Genomic DNA, 24,016 nt, shown 5'->3' on the forward strand with positions numbered 1-24,016 from the left:
CCTGAGCATCAGAGCTGGGAAAGCCCCAACAACCAACCAGTCTGTCTTTAAAATTAAAAAAAAAGCTTTTTAATTATTTTAATAATGTTTGCACTGATGACAGTATCTGTCAACCAGTACCCATCTCCCACTTGATTTAGGATGGGACAGTGCCACGTAGTAACAACGCAGCTGCCACTGTCTGCCTGACACGTGAGCTGGCATCTTGTTTCTCTTGCACAGGCTTTATTATAAATAACCCCAAATGCTTCAGTGTTACTTTGCAGCCTTTCTCCACGGATCTATGGGAAACAATTTTAGTCACTGTTATGTTTAATACTAACGACTATTTTTGGGGCAGTTGCAGGGAGAAAGGTGGTCGAAAGATGTTTCCTGTTCCTTTAATAGCTTTACATAAAAATAACTATAGAAACACAAGGCGCTTTGTCTTTGTAAATGGATCATGTGTGCTTAGAAAATGTTAAATAATCCCCATGTGCTTAAGGACCGAAAAAAAAATTAAAACAAATATATAGGTTCCAATTCCTAACAGCCACTGAAATACCATCTCGGAAATCTAATTTTGTGGAGTTTAGGGAGGTAGACAGATGTGCAAGCAAGGAGAAAATTCCAGGAAATGTATACTTCTTCCAGAAGAGTTATGTAGCAAAAGGAGATACTTAAATAATACACTGAAAACCACAAATTTAAACGGCTAATGGAAATGAAAATATTTGGAAAACCTAAATGTGTTATCTAAAGATATTTCTGCTCTAAGATAAAAATTATATTATGACCCTCAAAACTTGACATGTGAGATAATTTGGAAAAAGAACAGCCCACTTACACATTTGTAGCAAAAGTGAAAAAAGGAGTGGCATATTTATATAAATGAGATCGTAAGCAGAATGTCTGAGCTTAAGAGACTGAAGTTTTTAGTATTTCTTTCTATCTTCATTCTTTTGTTGTTTTCAAATAGAACATCCCAACTTATGTAAAATTCTGTTCCCATCCTTTCTCTAATAATATGACCATTTCCCACATTGTTATAAATTCTGTGTAAATAATATTTATCAGCTGGGCATTATTCCACTTCACATATATATTATGATATACTTATTAATTTCCTTCATGGTGAATGAGTTTTTTCCTCTCTCCTCGTTATCATTAATAATAGTGAACATTTTTGTGGAAAGTGTTACTTCTGCCTTAAGAAATATTTCCTTAGAATAGATTTTCAGAAGCTGAATTGCTGAGCTAAATGACATGAGTTTTAAGGCTCTCAAATTTATATTCCAATCTAGCACTTGGTAGTCTCAATTAAAAAATCGTTAGTCATTTTATAGGTAAAAATAATACCTTATTATAATTTAAATTTGTATTATTTTAATTACTAGCTAGGTTAAGAATTTTTCTGTGGTTAAACAACATTTCCTTTTTAGTCTTACTGATGTCTTAGAAAATGTTATCACTCATTTCTACTTAAAGAATCACAAGGTACTCTTCCTTGAAATAGTGAATTTGTCTAATTACTTGAAATACGTTGAAATTACTTGAAAGCAATAAACTTTCAGGTTTATTTATTTATTATTATTATTTTAGCATACACTAAATATTCCTTTAAAATATTTAAAAATAAGTTTGTTTTTTTTTTCACTAATTTGGACCTTGCAAACATTTGACTCTGGCAGACTGAATGAGTAACTAATGTGACATTATATATGGCGACACACTAAACAGACATGTCTACACTTTCTTAGTTCAGAATATGATGAATGCAGTTTCAGGTCTCCCTTGAAACTACTTCAAATCAGTGAAGATTTTATATACATAACTAAATGCTCTGAAATCACAGAAACATTTTAGAGTAGTCACCTAGTTTTCGTGTTTGTTTGTTTGTTTTGTCCCCAGTGTTAGGAAGGGTAAACAACAGTTATCATTCTCATTAACCCTCTCCCATGAAATGTTTCTGTTTTACTTCTACCAAGATTTGAGTATTGGGTGGTTAGTCAGGTTCCTTTTGACTTGTTTATGGTGACTCTTCTGTTACACTTTTAACAATACGGACTACACCAAAGTAATGAAGACGCATGGTTTGAAAGAATAATAGCTGTGATCAAGGCATACTAAGACCATACCATCAAAACGGTCCAACAAGAAAGTGAAAATTAAACTGATACAGAAACTATATATCCTTTGAGAACAAGATATAATTGAGGTAAACACTCCAAAAGGCAGTATCTGTCCTGAATTGGTATTTCCAAAATTTAGTGATGTTTATATTTAAAGCAGATGATACCGTTAAAAAAAAAAAAGATCAGAATTTGAAAAATCTAGTCATCCAAATTTTCTCTGGCCCAGTCATAGCCTCTCTAAAGGAAAAGTAATATTTAGCCCTTTTATTTCTCATTGTAGAAATCATATAAAAGGTAGACAATTCAGAAGCACACGTACAAAATACTGGCGTCATACTCAATACTCTACTTTGTAACTGCTGTTTGAACTTCGCTCTATCGTAAGCACGACCCTGTATCACTAAGCAGTCTTTGGGAACACACTTCTTTTAATTCCACTGTAGCAGGTAGCGCAGAAGGAAAAGCAGGGATAAGAGAACTTACAACACTGCTTACAAAAGAGAAACTCAATTTGCCTGTAAGTGGCAGGTCCTCTCCACCCTGGCATTGGTGATTTGTCATACCTTCCTCCCCCACGCTTGCTTTCCTAACCCTAGCCCCTGGACTCCTTGGGGACTGGCTATGGAGAGGTCAGCCAGGGAGCAGAGGAACCACCACAAGCCTGGCCAATTCCGGGGCTTTCTACTAGTAGAACCGTGCAGAGGCTAACTATAGTTGCTTTCTTTTACACAAATCCCAGATAGATCTACGTAACCCAAGAGCCGTGGCTGTGTTACACTGAGCTGCTATTACTTCTCTTGTGATCTGCACGCTTGGCCTCTGGTAAAAAGCTAAGTAACCTGGAAACTCACATTTAGTTGAGCAATCAAGTTCACATCAATCACAGGGGCTTAAAAGGTTAAGTCCAGTTTGCTAAAATGTGAAGTGTCCTGGACTTTTGAATCCCAGAACTGGAAACAAAGAAATTCTTATTCTGTAGACTACAAATACTGAAAATCAATTACAGCCACAAACAAAAATAAACAAAGACGACCAAGAAACCCCAAAACACCTTGCGGTGAAGTGAAAGGCCTCTCAGACTAGGAGTCAGCAAATCTGACTTTAAGGTATAGTTTTATTATTAATTAGCCAGCTGCCTGTGGAACTTGACTTCTGTGAGCCTTGGTTTCCGTATCTAAGTTAAACAGGAAGAAGAAAGAAGGCGCTGTATTCCTCTTAGTGTTAACATGAATGATTCTAAACATAAACCCTATGACACTGACTATTGATTAGATGAACAGAAGAACCACCTATCACCGATGTATTAGCAGGGAAAGTAATCTAGGTAATCTTACTTTGGGTTATATCTAGAGTTATCAGTACAATTGTTCTATTTTTCTCCCTGTCATTTTTTTGGGGTGGGGTGGGTACAGGGGGATAGCAAACTAGCGTTAGGTCTTAAAGACAGCATCCTTTAACAGCACTGCTTACACAAAGGAATGACTGGGACCACATCAACCAGACGATGAGAGGCTAACAAGCCTCTCGTCTACGCTGCATTCTGAGGGCAGGCACTGTCAGTGGCAGTGTGAATTCTGGGCTCCCCTTTGGGTTCACACACGTTAGTTAGCTTCTTTGACCCTTCCCACCACAGGCTTTTCACGGCTGTACTATCTTGGAGTGCCTCAGTGCTGTTCTAAAATGACTTTTTTTTTTTTTTAAATCTGTAACAGAAAAATTTTAATCAGCTCACAGAGGGAACCAGAACAATATTTGCACTTTTCTCCTTTAGATTTCCAGCAGGTTAGATTTTTATCTTGTTGAAGGATGACTTTTTTCTAGTACATTTGGTGGTATTTCCTAGCATCCAATCACATGCATGCTTTCATCACAATAAAATAACCTCACAGTCGATATTCTTTTACAGATACCCAATTACAGCAATACACATTTACTGGTGGGATTTGTAATAATAATAATTATTATAACAACTAACATTGACTAAGCACACCATTCAGAGCACTGTACCGATCTCTCCAACATACAGTCTTTTTTATTCCTTATGGTAATGCCCTAGGGTAGGTATTGTTTTTTCCTCTCCATTTTAGAGATGAGAAAGCTGAGGCTCAGAGAAGTTGAGCAGATGGCCCGTTACACACCTCACACACATATGGCCTATTGAGACCCAGGCTCCAGTGCTTCTCTACTAAAAACTGTCCAAAATAGTTTCAAAGCTTACTGGGTTTTGTAAATTTCATGGTCCAATGGTCCCTTATGCTGTTCAATGCCCCTTAACAGAAAGATGGATGGGATATAGTCTATTTAGAGACTAAGAAAAGGCTGTCACTCCTCTTGAATGATACACTTTTCGTTATTACAAAATGAAAGCTGGGCGTTTAGCTCTTTATCTATTTGCCTTTGCCTCCCAGAAGCCCAGGCTTTTCTTCTCAACTGTAGCAATGACTCAGATTCTGTGGGTAAACAACACACACAGTTCTTTTTATTTTGTCCTAAAATATATTATGCACATTTTCTATCTGGCACTCAGAGGCTTCAGACAAGGCCAGAAATAAAAACAAAGCAAGTTTTAAGTAATATGTGTTAGTAAAATAGAATTACATTTTAATTATAATGATATTTTCTTTGACCAGGTAAACTCAACCTGATGAGACAGTGAAATAAATAGCAATTAACACTGCCTTCTTATACGCTTAACATAAATCATCTCATTTGACACCATAACTCTGTGAGATAAATGAGCCAGGTATTCATGATACCTGCAGCTAGCAGATAACAAAATTAGTGATCAGACAAAATAACTCATCCGAAGTCAAGTGACAAAACATCAATTTGAAGTCAGTTCTTCAGATTCTATTTATGTCACACTTCTAATATTTAGTAGAGTAATTTCATTATTTGTAAAAAAATTAAACTCATAAATTCAATGACAGAGCATGTCATTTCTTATATTGCTTATAAGAACAGAACATATTATAACTGTTTTTGCATTCATTTCATGAGAAAGCCAAAATGGTCCAATATGACCCAGCAATTTTACTAATTTTACCACATACATATTTCCGCACATATGACACTTCAAATTAAATACACTGTTCAAATGTTGGTGAAACCCTTACAGATAATATTAAATAGTATGGTAATCTGCACGATGGTGACCATTTGCTGTTTGCCCTTGCTGCAATCATCCTTCACTCCCAAGGGAATTTCCCGCCCTTGGCCCCTCATGCTGTGGCCAATGCAGTCTGAGTGGGTTAACAGCACCCCTAGTTCCTGGCCTGAGAACCCCGACCAGCTCAAGTCAATAAACATAGTCCCTAGTCAGGGAAGTGCACACAACCCAAATCAGTCAGGTCTGAGGGAACTTTGGCTGGATTTTCCAGGACAGCGGCCTTCCCTCGTCTTTACATTTAGGGGTATGAGGAGTGAGGAGCGGCTGCCGTAGCCACTTTGCCTGAGAACAGCTGGTATATCAAACACTGTCAAGTGACGCAGCAAAGACTGCTCCTGGTGACTCCATTTGAGTCCTGAATCAAACCTTGCTTAATGCAAAATCTACCTTGACAGTTCAATTAAGGAAGCCAATAAATTATACATATAAATTGTCTCTTTGTTTAAGTCAGCATGAGTTGAGTTATTCACAACACTACTTTAAATAAAATATCCAATAAGACAGTTAAGAGCCTTAGGGATATGTCACATTATCAGATTGAGTACAATGTGGGTAAAATTAGAAATTCAAAATGGTAGATTCAGGTCTTCTGTTTGAGCAATATAAACAGAAGACCAATTCATGAGGAGGCTGTGTGTGTGTGTGTGTGTGTGTGTCTGTGCACGTGCACGTGTACGTACGCACGGGCTACAGGTAGCAAGAGCTACATCAAAGAGACACAAATGAGGAGGAGCCTGGAGGGAGAGACCAGGGAGGTGAGAAGGAACCCTGGTAGAGATCAACACACTCACATGTGCATAACACACGCGTATTACGTTACTAAATGATTACCAAATATTATGAAATTATATACTTAGGTAAGTATTTTGTAATCCTTAAGGGAAGTTTCAAAAAAAACATGTCTGCTACATATTCAAAATATATCATTATGAATAATTAATTTGAAAAAGATTTTTTATCCTCGAGTTAAAACCGTTTGTCTTTATTTTAAAATAAAGGCACTTGCATGTTACAACCAAAGTGAAAACTGGCGAATGTTTAAACCTATCAAGTCCAAGAAGGGAATGCCAAGTCACTAATCAGGCGGAGAGGGACCACCGATAGACCTGAAGTGTTAGCAGCTGCCGACCTCCTGCGGCACGAATTTAGTGACAGCTTGGCGGCACTGTAATCTGTTGTTGTAAGCCTGAGTGTAGACTGTGACAGTATTTCAGTAGGAGATACTAGGTTTGCTTCCATTTTTCAGAGCAAACTTTCAGGTTGTGACCTTATCTTCTTCAAGTAAGTGAAAGGTGAGTGACTGTGAAGTCAGATAAACACATCAGCAAGCGGGGCTGCGATCAAAGGGGACTTTTAGAACACGTGAGAGGGACCTTCGTCCACACCGAGATGCTCAAACTGGAGCAAGAGCGCTTCATTCCTTCCACAGAGTGCCTGAGAGCATGGCCATGCTATCCTGATTCAACAGATATGGTGAGTTTTCAACAAGACTCCGACTCAAACTAAATTTAAGGGAAAAATATCCACATTTCACTTGGAAGTACACCTGAAGAATTCTAAGGACACTTAAAAGGTAGAAAAAAATACTATTACCCAGAAATGGGCTATCTATGGGGAGCTGCTATCTTTGCCAGTCTCCACACCAGCCAGACCTTACATTTTAGCCATAAGATCCCTCTCTGCATTCTTTTACACACACTGCCCCCACAAATATTTATAACACACACACTTGAAGTCTGCATATCATTATCTCCTCTTTTTAAAGCAATCAAATCGGTATTACATTTTCAGCTCTCAAAGATTTAAAACAGAGAGACCTAAGCCACATAGAAATATCCAAATACCCATCATCAAGTTGGAGTCTGTAGAGTCTAACAGTCTAAAGGGAGAAAACACTAGAATTAAAAAAGGAAGAGTGTGAGGACACAGACTGTGTGGAGTAATGAAGAATTTCCTCAAGTCCACATACTTAGAGCCAGGAAGATGAAGAGAAGAACTTCTCATATGAGTTCACATCCTAAAAAAAACTAAAGAAAAACCCAATGGTACTTCAAAATAAAAGGCCTTATTTCTATATTCTTTCTGTAATGGATGTATTGCATAGCAATAGTTCAATACTAGCTCAGGACTAGCTCAGTCCTCCGTATCACGGTTTTGCATCCATGCATTCAACACCCCTGGGTCAAAAACAGTCAGGAAAAAAGGAATTCTAGAAAGTTCTAAAAAGCAAAACATTAATTTTCTATGCTCCAACAACTATTTACATAGAATTTACACTGTTTTAGGTATTATAAGTAACCTAGAGATAATTTAAAGTATACGGGAGGATGTGTGCAGATTATTTGCAAATACGACACCAGCTGATGTAAGAATCTTGAGCACCGTGAATTTTGGTGTTTTCAGGGGTGGGGGTAAGGAAGTCATCCTGGAACCAATCCCCCATGGAAGCTGAAGGATGACTGCACTGAATTTTGAAAATGCAAACTCTAAAATGCAGGGCTCACACAAACCTCACAGAAGTCTTATTAGGATCCTATACAGTTTAAATAAAACACAGTTGGCCTACTGTTTGGAAAAAAAAAGTTTGTATCAACAATATTCTGAAGAATCCTTTGTATTCAAAGTCTTGGGCTTTATAAATACAGGTTTTCCAATGTTTACACCGAGCTCCACAGGGCTCAGTTATTTCTGAAACTAAAGCATGTGCTTTTTGATAAGGTCTAGAAGTTTGGGTGAGCACATGGTGGGAAGAGGAGAGCTCAAGACCGCAGAACCCTCAGATCAACAACCACTGCGCCTGCTACTCGGGGAAATTAAGATTTCTATGTATCCTTCTGCTGAAGTTTTGGAGGAGTAAGATTAATTATCTTCAATCAACACATAGTTATAGAGCACTTCTCATAGGCCAACCCTGTTTTAGGTGGTGGAGAAACAGCACTGAGCAAAGCTGACAAAATCCCCAATTACATTCCAATAATGAATTTAGCATTAACAATAAATACAATCACAGAAACAGTTATTCATTGAGACTGTGCTATGTGCTCAGTCTAGTGGTGGGGCTGACATTCCAGGAAGTATCACTTTACTGCAAGAATAAGAATAGCCGTTTACTGAGTACTTACTAGGTGCCTCCGGGGTGCCATTCTAGATGCTTTTCACTTCATCCTTACAACACCCCTAAGAGCCAGGTACAAGCAAGTTTCATCGATTCTGAATGCACATTTCTCCTTTATAGTTTGTCATCTCTCAGTCTGAGATGCATTTTCTAATGAGGGGTGTCTCACTATGATAAAAGGCAGTTTTTTTTCTTTCTTAGTGTTATATAAATTAATGGCAAGTCTTATAATTAATAGTGTTTTAGAGACCATGAAATACAGTATTATTCTCATTGTGCACAGGATAAAACAGAGGTCAAGGAAACTTCAGTATCTTGGCAAGGGCACACAGCTGGTATATCTAAGAGTCAAAATTTATGGTCTTAAAAGTGGCGGTAACTCCATAAATTCAAAGACCAAATTCTTCTGTTTTTGTGGTTACTTTTGACAACTGACTAGCTATACTCAAAAGAGCAATATAATGAAAACTATAATAAGATATCATTTTTTTCTCTAACAGGAAAGGATTTTACAAGTTAGCTGACACAGCATTTAGAGGAGCGTATGGGAAAACAGCACTGTGTTCCCTTGTTGATGGGAACGAACATTATAACATCTCATCTAGGGGGTCTCTGGCAATTCCTATCACTGATTTAAAATGCACACACCTATGACCCAGCCATTCCACTCCTAGAAATCTATCCCACAGTTACTATTCATACATGCATGAAATGACACGTTTGTGAGATTACACACTGCAGCAGTGCCTGGAAGATCAAAAGATCAGAGGCCACCCCAAGATCCATTGGTAAGAGTCTAGTTAAATAGATACGGTAAACGTCTGGAACAGAATATAGACATCTGTTCCTAAAAAGTGAAACAAGCAGTTCTTTATGTACTAATTGAAATTATATACAAGATATACACTGTCAGTGAAAAAGAGATGAATTTGTAGTATGCTAAGATCTGAATAAAAAAGAGCACATATCTATATGGAAACACATATGTAGGTATGTGGTTTTATATGCAGAAAACAACTCTAGATGTAAACACACAGAACCAAAAGCAGTGACTGCTTCTGAATGGAACAGGGATCTGCAAGACAGGGTTAGGAGGGAGCCTTTCTTTGACTATGGTGTTAAGCACATGTATTCTCTATTTTATAATGAAAAACCAAGAACAAACTTAGTACATACTCCCACAGCTGTGGTCATTACTACTGGAACATTCCAACCACGTAGTGACATGGACAGAGCACCAAGTGGGGAATAAAAGGCTGGGTTTTAACCCTGCATTTGCTGTGGGACAATGGTTAAGTGCCTTGTATAGTTATGGTATGCAGACTGAAAGAAGAATAAATTACACTTCATATATACAAAATAGGAAATTCTAGTCCATCACTCAGGGTCTGCCCCTGGAGAGGGGGGAAAAAAGACAAGTAAGATACGATCTTTGTCCTGTAGACATTCACAGTGTAATAGGAGGAAATAGTTACACCAACAATAAATATATAACAGAGCAAAATAATTGCAATTCAATGACTGCTGCCACTTCCTCCTACTGCCCCACTGGACTACTGGCATTTTATCCCAGTTACGGTGCCTGCCCCTTAGGAAAAAAGTCATGGTTGTTGAATGGAACTGAATTCTAAGAACACGTCAACTCAACTAATGAAGAATATGCACATCATGGTAGCAGCGTGAGAACAGTTTTCTGTGTGCATCAGAAAAGATGCAAAGAAGTAAAACTAAACTGGGTCTTGAAAGAGGAGTAAGAACTCAGCAGGACAAAAGAGACTTTTTTTTACCTGTATAGTAGACGTGGGATGGGAAGAGTGGTAAGATTCCGTGAGCTCTCAGGGCCCTCCCAGCTCTACTGTTGAAGACGGGAGGAGGGACGGACGCAGTGTTGATTATTTTGTATTACTGTCTCCATGGGGAAGGGAAGTAAGTTCCAGAATATGCCACCGGTTGAAGATCCCAAGAATTACACCCCATATACTCCAAGCAGCAATGTATTAGAGGGTAAAAAGCAGAACCATCTAAGAAATTGTGTGGAGAGATGTAAAGGTAAGTGGAATAGTAAGAAACTATGAGTACAAAGAATGGTTAAGGGAAGATTACCAGCTTGCAGGGGGAGAGAAACTGAAAAACAATGGAAAGTAAGCACACATGCCCTAGAGGTATGGGGAGGAAGGGAAACCATAAAAGCATTAACTACATCATTGTTTTAAATTAAATTAGAAAAAGAAAGTGTTCATAAGAAATAAAAAGTGAGGAATATAGACAAACAAGTAGCTTTAAAATTACTCTCCTCCAAAGAAAAGGCCTACAATTGAACTAGGGCTGTCTATTGTATGCATTATTATATGTTGAATTATTTTATTTTACAGTAATCAAAAATGGAACAGTCTCCTTTCTTACCCATCTGTGAACCATGTAATGCTGAAGCTAAATTAAAAAGAACTTGAAAAAAATCCTTTATTTTTATTCGACGCATGTGCACTTAAAATACCTCTGGAATTCCAAAAAGCACCCAAAGACAGGGCGTTAAATCATGGAAAATATTAACAATCATTAGAAGAAGCAGGTTAACTTATTTTCTTCCCAGATGCTAAAACTATCTAGTTTTCCACTTTCAAGAGAAGAGTAGTAATATACGCATTAAAAAAGCACCAGAGATGCTAACTGTAGTTAATGTCTTCTTAACCTTGCACAAAATCCCTAGAGAGAATGAATTACTGCCCCATGGAAATACTTTCATTTCACTATTCTCTGTCAGCAGAATTCTGGAAATTGTGCAAGTCAGAATCTGTATCGAAGGCTGGTGATCATAGGGGAGTGGTACCTAGACTGGGGCCTTTCAGCCACCATTAATAATATGCTGAGGAAGACACAGGCCAGGCCTGGGGAACCAATTCCGTGAACAGCATCAACACACACTCCACCAATCAAAGGACTCTCAACAGTCTTAAAACTTGAGCAGCAGAGCTAGAGACGAAAAAAAAATCAGTAATGGCTTCCTCATTTCTCTAGCGGATGCCTGAATTACTTTTTTTTTTTTAAATGCTTCTTGTTTTACTTTTTAAAAATTGAAGTATAGTCAGTTGACAACGTTGTGTTAATTTCTGGCATACAGTGTAGTGATCAGTTATATATTACTTGTTTTAAGCATCACTAGCATTAATGCTTCTTAGCACATCTCAAAGATAACTTCAGCTACAAAGAAGTCATTAACATATTTTATGATAAATACATTGCTAAGAAACAAAGTATACTTTTCGGGGGAGGGGATTTGAAAATTCTTCCTTGAAAATAAGGTATGGGCATTTTAAAATTTAACTTCTCTTTGTGTCTTCCAAGCAATTTTCCAAACAGGTTTACCAGGTTAAAACACTGTCATGAGATTTTAGAGAACAAAGGTTAAATGAGCAGCTTGTTTTATCTTCTTAATTAAAATAGTAAATGTCTGAAAAACTACATCTGACATTGGTGTTAGCCTTTGACAGGGAGGCCAGGCACACTATATAAGGATGAGATTAGGAACAGGAAGAAACTGTCTCATATCCTTCACATTTTATACAGGAGAGGTTTGAAAATCATTTTTATTTCTTTTCATTTTGGATATCGTTTTCCCTTTCATCTTTCTATCTCAATTTGCCAAAGTGAAAACTATAATGAACATGAAATTAGGGTTGCCAGATAAAAATGAAGCATCTACTTACATATGAATTTCAGACAAGCGAATAAATTTTTAGTATAAGTGTGTCCTATATATTGCATGGAACATACTTATACTAAAAAGCAAAAAAACAAAACAAGCAAAACAAAACCCTCATTTTTTTTTAACCCTCATTGTTTATTTGAAATTCAAATGTAACTGAGTGTCCTGTAATTTTATCTGCTAACTGGCAATTCTACACGCAACAGGCCTAACATAGCAAGTGGAGGGTGTACTAGCCAAGTCTGCTGTTGGGAAGGGTTGTTAAGTAGTAGTGCCCACTGATGGTGAGGCACAGAGAAAAGAGCTGGGGCATGGGATGCATCAAAGAAGAAGAATGGTGACACATTTCAAGTGCATGCAAAGACTGATGGTGGAGGACCAGCACAGGGGTGACTGGTGGAGCAGCTGGAGGCAAGCAGCCCAGGAATGAGTGGTATGTGCACATTCTATGGTTCTTGATACAAGGCAGGTCCGCTTCCCTCCTCTGCTGATTTCTTCCGTATGCTAGTGACTTTTGCAAAGGCAGTATACAATCAATGATAGCAGAAGTTGAGATACTTTTAGGCTTGATAAATAATTTAAAATATAGTATCTGTCATATCTATGTAAATTTTTTTTCATTTATTTTAAATTGAGGTATAATTGAAATACATTATGTTAGTTTCAGGTATACAACATAATGATTCAATATTTGTATATATTGCAAAATGATCACAGTGGCTCCAGTTAACATATGTCACTATACATGTAAGATTTTTTCTTTTAAAGAGAATTTTTAATATTTACCCTCTTAGCTACCTTCCAACACACAATATGATATTATTAACTATAGTTGTCATGCTGCACATTACATCACCATGACTCATTTATTTTATAACTAGAAGTTCGTACTTTTTGACTACCTTTACCCATTTCTCCCACCTCCTACCCTGTGCCTCCCACCAATCTGTGTTTTATATCTAGGAGCTTGTTTTGTTTCGTTTTGTTTTAGATTCCACATTTAAGTGAGATCATATGGTATTTGCCTTTCTCTGCCTGACTTAACTTCACTTAGCATAATACCCTCAAAGTCCATTCATGTTGTTGCAAGTGGCAAGACTTCCTTTTTATGGGTAAATAATATTTCACTGTGTGTGCATATACAGGTATACATACACCCACTCATTTCTCTTGTCCATTCATCTATCAATGAACACTTAGGTTATTTCCATGTCTTGGCTATTATAAATAATGCTGCAATGAACAAGGTGGTGTATGTATCTTGTTGAGTTAGTGTTTTCATTTTCTTTGGATAAGTACTCAGAAGTGGAATTGTTGGATCATATGGTAGTTCTATTATTAATTTTTTGAGGAACTGCCATACTGTTTTCCATAGTGGCTGCACCAATTGACATTCCTAGCAATAGTGCACAAAGGTTCCCTTTTCTCCACATCCTTGCCAACACTTATTATTTCTTGCCTTGTTGATAACAGCCTTCTAACAGGTGTGAGGTGATATCTCATTATGGTTTTGGCTTGCATTTCCCTGATGATTAGTGATACTGAGCATCTTTTCATGTGTCTGTTGATCATCTGTATGTCTTCTTTGGTAAAATATCTATTCAGATCTCTGTCCATTTTTCACTTGCATTTTTTTCTATTGAGTTGTATGAGTTCTTAATTTTGGATACTAATCTCTTATCAGATATATGATTTGCAAATATCTTCTCCCATTTGCTATGTTGTCTTCTCATTTTGTTGATGGGTTACTTTGTTGTGTAGAAACTTTTCAGTTTGATGTGGTCCCACTTATTTTTGCTTTTGTAGTCTTTTAGATTTTAATTAATTTTAATCAACACTTCTATACTGAATATTAGCACAAGATTTGATCGTGAACTCCTCCCCCCTCCCCAATTACTGATATTTTCTGGGAGTAGCTGGGCGAGGGGTTGAGGGAAGAGAATAGGCTACTATTAAATAGGACATTCTTAAATTAGGACCTGGGGAAGTTTCCGACTTCTGCATCATGACCTCACTTGGTGTCCTGATAAATGCAACAGGACAGCATTCTACCAGTTTCTAACCTACCCTGCTGCCATTTTCCTATCTCCATGAGGCATCAGTTGATTCTCTCCTCAACCTTTCTCAAAAGCTTTAGGCTTTTATACTGGGTTCCCTGTTTCTCTGGCTTGGACATCCCCTGCTGCTTTGGCTATAAGCAACTCCAGTCCTTTGGCTGGAACCTGCCCCATCCCCACTCTTACAGAAGGGAGTTGAGAGGAGAGCAAGGTAAATAGGTCTCTGCTAGAAACAGAGTGCCCAACAGTCATCTATTAGTCTCCAGCAATATCAGCCCTGATGTCCAGCTTCAGTCCAGTGAGCTCTGCCCCAGGCTGATGGTGAATTAACTAAGGGGGAAAGAATGGAGGTGAAGGTGGCAGTTCTTAGTGTAAGTTTGGCTGCTTTATTGTCTGCTTTACAGGGAAGCCAGTCAATGGAACCCTCAGTGCTTCCCCCTGCACTATTTCTGTCCTCTGCCTCTCCTTATTTCTACATAGAATTTGCTTATTTAGATTTAGATTTGGGATTGAGGTGAAAGAGGCAGGGGTAAGAAGGTCCATTTCAGCCTTGAGCGTAAGTTGTGTTGTGAATCCACCTTTATTACAGCATCTTACTTTGTAGATTTTCAGCTACTTGTAGCAAAGGAGTGATGAACACGGACTCTGGAGTCAGACTGCTCTATAACTGACTGTATGACCTCTTAAGCAGTTACTTAACCTCTCTGTGTCTCAGTTTCCTCATCTGTAAAATAGGGGATAATAATAGTACTTATAGGGTTGGTAGAAAGATTAAATGAGTTATGTGTACATGTAAAGCTTTGAGAATAGTACCAGTCACATGGTGTGCTTTACATAGCTGAGCAGTAACAATAACAATTATCATCATCATCATGATAACAACAACAACAACAACAACAACAACAACAACGATTCAATCTGATTCCATTCTGCTTGTCAAGCCTCAGGGTAACTGTCAGAGCAGAACTATGCCATCTAAAGGTCCCTGGATTTATCATTTTAACACCACTAAACTCTCTTGACACATACTTCCATATGACCTATCCTTTCAGTGACAGTAACAAAATAAATAAATCAACATGTCAAAAATAAAGTTTAATTTTTAGAACAATGCCATGCTAGAAGGAAAAGAGAAAAACACATAGGTACGATATCGAAGTCAGGCTCAAGGAAACAGGATCTGTTACTCAACTTGAATCACAAGGTGAGGAGGGTTAAAAATGAGGAAAATGCTTTTGGATTGGGTTGGCACAGATCAGGAAGCAAGAAGGTGGCAACAGATAACTACGGTTGGAGCAGGAAACAGCTGAATTACATGGGCATCTTTGGTAATAATTATATGGCCACCTTGAGAGGGAAGATATTTTAACAAACGGAAGCACAGATTTTACACCAGAAGAGCTCTTTAGTATGCCCACTATTCTGAAGCTGAGTTATTCATTCCATTTTAGCGTGGAGTTCATGGGACCAAGGAAGTGGGATGAACAGTTACTGAAGTGCTCACATCCCCATGTTTCAAGGCCATAACCTGAGCATGATTTAGTATGACTTGCTCTTAATATAACAATAAGGGAACTCAATCAATTAGACATTTATCCAATTGTTCCTGATATTTAGCAACATTCCTAAAATTACTTTTTAAACCTTTTTTAGTCTTTGCCAAAGATAGGGAACAGAGTGAAGCACACAAATGGCTTTGGACAATCTGCTGCAGAGAACTGTTTTAAGCATGGCATAAACATGCCAGATCAATAACTTGTTTCCTTATCTGCATGTGCCATGAAAATCTGGCTATCATGGAGTGCCGGATCCATTAGAAACTGAATTTGCTATTTCCAGACAGCAGATAGCTCAAAGCTCAACAGGGCCAGCAGGCAATAATCCAAATTCGCATCTCCCTCTCTAGAAGAACAACTCGAAGCACTCTGTTGCTACATTATGCTACTCAAAGCAAAGGAGATAATGAAAGTCTGACATGACCGTAGCTGCCTCAGGTTTGAGTCAAATGGCCATCATCCTTCAGACGTAAAGAGCTGGATAAAGTGACTTTTATCTTCAATCACTAGACAAATTTGATTAATGGAGAAATGTAAATCAATACATGATTACTGAAATGAAACCATCCCTTTTGCTCAAGATACGATACACATATGTATGAAACTCGATGTCACAGAGACTACTACTAGTCTCTTAGGGAAGAAAGGATGGTGTATAACCTAAGTTTTTTCTCTTTCCCAAGACTTCTGAAATGGATTGGGCTTCTGCCCAAGTGAAGCTGTAGAAAATAAAATTTTATACTTTTTATTATATATTTCACTGTACACTAGTAGATCTGAATTCCTAGAAATGTTTGTATGAATGATAGCTCTTAGGAAGTGTGGTTAAGGGAAACATACACCAACTTGGGGGGGTGTATTTAATACTGCAATTAAAAATGCATTGTGCTGATGCACTATTGATAAGTATTCACTCAAGTTATGCCTACAGTAATGTTTAGGATAAAAGTATCTGATAATAAGTCTCAAAGAGCTGAATATTTTTACAGTGTCTGATTATATAAACAAACTGGGGGAACACTGATTCCACCCTTCTCATCTTTTATGCTCACAAATGTTTTCTGCCCTTTACTTAGTTACCAACCCATGTTCAACCACTCTTCCACTATTTCTTTTATTAAACCACTCTCTATAGTAATACATACTTCATTTATCCGACCTTATTAAGAACCAGCTGTTCCTAAGAAGAGTTTTCAAGATAAATAAGACTTATTCTTAAAATATCAATGTTTGCAAAGATAGATTATACACAGCTCTACCATCTTTAAATAAAACATCTGTTTCTTGATATAATTTAGGCCCAATTATTTCACCTTGGGACTACAAATACGTATAGGGATATTTGGGTATTTGGGTCCAAATTAAGTGGTCTTGGGCAGCTGCATTCTCAGAGCTCCTCTGTTAATGACCGACAGCTTTTATGGCCCTGTCCTTGCTTTCATTTAGTACACTGCCACTTCTTAATGGAGCTCTGACTTCTTGAAGCAATTAACTGCCCTCTTCTAAACTGCTGCTAGGGCTGACTGTGGTTTGGGAAACCAGGCATCTATGTTTGTTAGAACTATTAAGAAAAAAGTGGACTGTTTGTGGATGGAGGACTGAAGAGGTAATGAGGTGGGGAGAGACAATTAGATGATTTGGACAGTCTGGGCTGAGGCTGGCCCACTTTTAGGCTCTGTGCTGAGTTTCTGACAGCTAAGATTGCTGCACAAAAGACCTCGGGTTGAGTGATTTTCCTATCTGTTCATCTGCTAACTTCTCAAGTGTATTCATGCACAGCTGTTTTTTGGACACATATGAGTTTGTTTACAGTTCAACTGATACGTGTCTATGTGTGCAGAAAAATCACTGAAATAAAATTTGTCACCAAAAGACAAAGAAAACTTTACTTCACCAACATAGAAGCTATGTAATAATGTTTCTCTTCACGTGTGTCCACTGATTTCTGTACAAAATGTAGAATATTTTACAAATGTAGAAAAAGTATTAAAACAACAATCGTCACTAAAAGAAAATGAGAAGCCCACTTCATAAAATACAGAAACTGTAATAGTGGCATCTTGTTAAAGACTCACTTTTAGTGGTTGAGCTTAGAGCAAAATGAGCACTCAAAATGAGTCTGAAGGAAAATACTTGATTTATTTTTTAAACTGTAAAGACAAATTTTGCTGGACACTGGAAGAATTTTATTTTGGATTAATTAATTACTTCATTAACTCATATAGAGCAACTGTGTTTAGGAACAGACCTAAACAGAACTGTATACCTTTTTCCTTCCAAGAATTTTTATATTTTATAGTAGCTTTTTACATTAGCAGATTATAAACATCTGTGTGTAGCTAATAAACCTAGATTTCCCCGAAACATATAATTCTGATAAAATCTAACAAGAAAGAAAAGAAGAAAGAAAGGAAATAATAAAAAGAGAGAGACAGATATCTTCTATATGCGTGGTAGTATTTTCTTCAGGCCAAAGACAGAAAGCACATGTTAATTTGCATAGCTGTAATAAAAGTGTTCTAATTGTAGCTTATTCTACTTACCTGTGACTTATTCAAAGGAAAAATTCAACTCCAGATTTGATTTCTGTGACCTGAAAGATCTCTGGCCCTATAACCTTTCCTGGTCATTAGCATGATGTATTTTCAGAAATTACAAGCTATGTTTATTATGTGTTTATTCAAATAACAGAGGAAAGAATATAATGTACAAAATACAATCAGATTACCTGCTGCTCTGGGTTCCCTTTACCAATGTTCCCTTTCATTAGGCAGATAAATGGAAATCAGGTTTGGTCCAGCCTTTCTGTGTAAGTTTGTATCATGAGAATTCCCAAAAACATTTTTTTTTAAAAAGATGGACATGGAACCAGAGATAACAATCCAAAATGAAATTCTTCCAGTGTCCAGCAAAATTTGTTTTAGAGTATAAAAAAAAAATCAAGTATTTTCCTTAAGACTCATTCTGAGTGCTCATTTTGCTCTAAGCTTTATTTGCTGTTTGCAACAGCACTTAAGAGAAAACCAACTGACCATTTACAACCTAAACAATGGCTTTAGAGTATGACTAAGAAATGCACCTGGCTTCACTCAAACAACAGATTTGTTTAACCTGGTGGCTCCTGTGTCTGGGGTCAGGCTGGAGCAATCTTGGATGGGGGAGGAAAGAACAGCAAATACAACTGACTCACTGGGAACAAAACGGTGGTACTCACTACTCTTTGTAATTACAACTGTTTTAACAGTTTCTCGGAGGCAAGGCTATCATTTAAGTGACCTACTATAATTTGGGATGAAGCCCCAGGAAATTATGCCAAGTTGAGAACAGAAGTTGCATTTCTGAGTCCACTCAGCATAATGAATCCACTGAGATGATGAGTATTCCTTCTTCGGTACAAATTTACATCATGGGAAAAATGAACAATTAAAAAAATCTAGCTGGAGAGGAAGAGAATACTGCAACATTCACTCCCAGGAGCAGACTGCAGTGTATTTTACTTCTTGCATCATTTCGGTTATACAAAATTTCAGTCATATAGAACAAATATATGGAATAGAACGATGAAGTCGCACAAATCAATAATTCAGTTTCAATCATCAACATGTGGCCAGCCTTCTTTTACTGAAACTTACCCACCCCCTTCCTTTAATTCTTTTTTAAAGCAAATCCCAGACAGCCTACATTTTATTGTATATAAACTTCCATTTATGATATACATATATATATATGTAACCTGAAGATCATTCCAGAAATCTCACCGAGGATGAGATGTTTAAACCAATTTTAACCACATCTTACAAAAACGTTTACACTAAAATCTATCTGCCTAGAAAACTAATTTGTTTGAATGTAAGTGGATAATTAAAATGACAAAGTAACTTGAATCACAACCCTCTATTATTTTATTTATGGGGAGAAAGGGAACATTCTAAGATTGAGAAAAGTGTGCACGTTACTCAGTCCCTGTGATTCTGGGCTTTGTGGACACCCATTGACAAGAGACAAGGTGAACAGTAACATGGTTAGACTGGCCCGGATAGAGCTTGGAAAAACGGGAGGAGGCTACCACGGGTCAGGAGCTGCCTAGAAGGAACCTTTTGCCTCTTCCTTTACTACACGTACAGAAGGAAACGGAATGCCAACAGGCTGAAACTTGGGAGCTTCAAAAATCACTCATCAAGCAGTCCAGCTACTTATAATAATTTATTACCGATCTTAAAGCAAAGATCAAAAGGAACTCCATCTAGCATTTACATTCAGTTCCTCACTGCCTGATGACTAATTTGTAGAGGAATGAAGTCTACACAAGGGAAGCCAACATAATCTGAGGTGACTTTGATACAATGCCACAAAGGATATGAAGAGGAAGCTGGTAGAAAAGCTACAAATGGCTAAGTTCCATTAAGAGTTCTAATAAAAGAATAATGGAATTTCCCTTGGCTATGAATTAAAAAATGTGAGAAGCAGGCAAAATTTAGACAAGTCAGGCAAAACCTTTGCTCTGTTACAGCCTCTTGTTGTTGCTGTTGATAAATATTAACTGAAGCCACTGGTGCGTTTATGTTAATTAAATGGCATCATCTAAAAAAATGCAACTTTCCCATCAGAAATCTGGCCAGTCTCTCTCCTTTTGCTGTTGTGTTACTTATCAGCCTGCACCTTCCGTCTGCATTATCAGACACTCCTGGCTCACTCAACCCCTTTCAAACAAAGTGCCATACTCTACAGATTGATTTAACTTGAAAAATGTAACTTGAAATGATGAAAAAAAATTTTTAGTCTTGTATATCCCCATGGTCACATGGAACATAAACATCTCTTTTTCCAAATTTTTGGTGCTTAAGTCACTTGGTCACTATGGAAACACTAGAAGCTCTTCAAATTCTTGCAACTTCTATGAACAACTGGAACAATTTTTTCCTCCTGAATCCAGACATCTCCATATTCTCAAATGAGGAAAGTGGTTTTCACACTACTTATTTTCGCTAGTTAAAAAATTCCCACCACATGTCTCCTTGTAAATTCATAGATAAAGATTTAAGTTTATATTAGCATTTCGACTGTGCAAATGTTTTGTTTGCTTCTGAAAGCACCTCAAATTAACAGATTTACTGGAACCTGAAATGACAGAGAAGTTTTGCACAAGTCTCAGAATACTTGTGATGTAGTTCCCCATGAAGATGTGGTGCTGAGCAGTTTCTTAAAAATTAGTTACAAGTATTTTTTTTTAAAAAAAAGAAAACTGATTTTTTAACAAATATATGGTGAAATACTTAAAAATGAAAAGACGTCTGAGAATTCTTCAAATACAGGGAATGGAGAGTGTGGGGTATACATGAGACAAGTCTGGCCATAGGTCCAGGAAGCCAGGGGATGGGTACCACAGGGGTCATTACCCTCCTTGGCCTTCTGTGCAGCAAAGCTCTTGGGAGTGATTATTTCACATATAATTCTAGGGACTGCTTTTTTCCTGAGGGTTTTTATTTACAAATGTAATTTTCTATCAGGAACAATGGAGAACCAAGAGTTGGCAATTAATATTTCAACTATCTTTACCGATTCAAAAGCCAAGTTTCCCCATGCTGCTGTTTGGAAAGAAAGAATCCACCAACCAAAAAACAACCCCCCAAATCTGTCTTTTCACGGTCTTTGAGATTTCAGTGACAACACGTAATGAGATTTTAATGTGAATAAAATAGAATTATTTCAGTTAGGAAATACAAAGTTTCTCTTTTCTTTACAAGATATAAAGAGTTGAAACATTAAAATTGAAATATAAATGTAATTGGTAAGTATACTTCAGAATCACTATGTACTGGTGAAAACTGTGCTATACGTTCAGAAGGATGTCTGTTAACCCAATAAGACTAGTAACATGCTTCTCTTACCTTGTGATCATAGGGATTGTAAGAATGAAACACGCGAGAAAGATCTTTTGTTCTTTGCTTTTTCTGTGGAAGAAAACACAAACATTTGTGTTGACAGGTGGCAAAAATATATACATCTGTATATATCTGTATGTACACCTCTGTCTGCCTGTCTGTCTGTTTTATGACATTGTTTATGTAGAGGTTCTCCCCTTGTACCAGCTGAGGGACTACACTGTCAATCTGGGACAAATGGATACAACTAGAAGCCAAAGCCATTTGATGGTTATGTGGATCACTGTCCCAGACCAGCCAGGCAATCGCTTCCTAAAAGGCTCTGTAATTAAAACTCTATTTATAATAAATGCATAATTCGGAGACTAAAATAAAGAAAAAGCTATGAAAAGAAAGAAAACAAACACATTTAGAGCACTTTAAACTTCACTGAAATACCAACTTCTGTTACTCAGAATTGGGCACTCACGCTTACATTTAATATACCTTCTTCAGGCTTCCTGGCCACAGCGTCGGTCTGTCCGCTGGAGCCTGCAGCTGTGAGCCTGCCTTTGCTCTGTCACTGCCATATAGTGACATGTGTTTATGTCTCACACACACTCAATAAGTATCTGCTATGTCAATGAATAAATGAATATATCTGAGTTAGGTATATAATTATTATCTCTGCAATGATGACACGTAACTCTCACACACAGTTATGAAAAGACAAGCCTTTCTTCGCTTGTAATGATGCTTCCTTGATTAGAAGAAGCCAGGCACTACTCCAGTGCCCTCCCCACCACCTAGTCCCCAGTATCTGCGACAATGAAGCGTGTAGTTCTCCTACGAGAGCTGACTGTAAGAATCAGCTTGTTTTCTAATCCACTGTGATTTGTCCACCCACCATAACCACCATGAGCCATTCTGCAGGTGTTTCCAGACCTTCGGTGTGTGTATCTTCACACACAACTGATTACTATTACTTTCAAAGAAAAGGGATCATTCTGTGCAAAGTGCTCTGAAACTTACTTTTTTCCACTTAACAATTTATCCTTGCCAAACTCGAAGGCTTGTATATCCAGCTCTCTAATCCCTTACACAGAGTTCTGAAGCCCAAAAAACTTATGAAATCTGAACTTTTTTCCCGCAATTCACTTCAATTTTTAAGTAAAATGATAATCTCCCCACAAACATCTTTGCCAGCCTTAGAGTGTATATATATATATATATTTTAAAGATAAATTACAGAAGTCCAGTCACAGGATCAAATAGTATGCTTGTCATAATTACCCTGACAGAAACTGCCAAACAGCCCCTTACCCCAAACTCTGTACTGATGTCCTCTTGCCAAGACAGAATCAGAGAAGGGATGCGGCTTAAAAAGGAAGTTCTTAATTTCTCTCTTCCATTTAAAGATTAGGACATTTCTAAATTTAGAGAACAGATACATTTTAAAAACAGATATTGAACATCTTCCCAGAATCTGATGATAGAATTTATTTCTTGTGTTTACTTTTCATACAGCATAGAGTTAGCCCACTACTACATCTTAAAATTCTGCCATGAGAATGGCCTGTTTGACTTTAACACTGCCCTCATCTTGCTCCATATTCTCTTCAGATGTTGTTAATCCTTGCCTGGTGTCCACATTTCCTAGAGAAGTAGTCCTTCCTTAAACTCCAGTGTCCTCAGGAACCCATCTGTCATACCTCCCCAATGTCGGAGATCTAAGCACATCCCCCAGCATAGCTTCCACACGACCTTCGGCAGCTACTTGGCTAAGTAGTCAGATCTGATATTAATTAGCACCTTGTGTTCGAGTCATCTGTATAGAAGTCACAGTTTTTCCATAGATTAGTTCCCTATTTCAGAACTCTCTTTGGAGCCACAATTCCAGTTAGCAGTCCTTCAAATCACTTGGCCTGTTTCCACATTCTGATGCCGACTAGAGGTCATCCCTCCCGGCAGCTCAGCCAATATTCCTACTTTCTCTATCCACTTCTGAGCTGTGCTTCTGACCACCTGGCTCCAAAGTAATTTAACACGCTTTTCTCTGGAGAGCAGACATGTATTTCTGAACTGATTGGAAATGGCCCTGTGGCTCTGTGAGCCCTGGAATCCATTCTGAACAGGTCACTTGCCCACCAAAGTTTTCATTAGCTTATAATTTTCTCTTTCCTTTCCATACACCCACTTAGTTGGTTTAACAGGTCTTGGCTTATACTTCAATCAGAAGGAAAATGACGATATTAACACTTCCTTTGGTAGGAGACAATATAAAACACTGGGGAAATTTTTTTTTCAGGAAGGAAATTATGCTAGAGAAGATAAAATAGGTGGCATATCAGTATTCAACGTAGGAGGTGTCCCAAGGACTGATCAGCACTAGAAACGGTTGAGCTACAAGCTTGAGTTGGCAGGTGGATAAGGAACATTCA

At 37.6% G+C, this 24,016-nt stretch overlaps 1 protein-coding gene across 7 annotated transcripts in view; it reads right to left on the reverse strand.

Annotated features, from left to right (window-relative positions):
* Positions 1 to 24,016, reverse strand: part of CDKAL1 (CDKAL1 threonylcarbamoyladenosine tRNA methylthiotransferase) — a 532,049-nt gene that overhangs the window by 86,816 nt on the left and 421,217 nt on the right. For all 7 annotated transcript variants that reach the window (XM_015234628.3, XM_072945594.1, XM_015234630.3 and 4 more), the window contains one exon: positions 21,603 to 21,665. In XM_015234628.3, coding sequence (XP_015090114.2) covers positions 21,603 to 21,665 — 63 coding nt within the window. The remainder of the gene's footprint in view (positions 1 to 21,602; positions 21,666 to 24,016) is intronic.

Source organism: Vicugna pacos, chromosome 20, assembly GCF_048564905.1.
Source record: "Vicugna pacos chromosome 20, VicPac4, whole genome shotgun sequence".
In the NCBI taxonomy this organism is placed as follows: Eukaryota; Metazoa; Chordata; class Mammalia; order Artiodactyla; family Camelidae; genus Vicugna; species Vicugna pacos.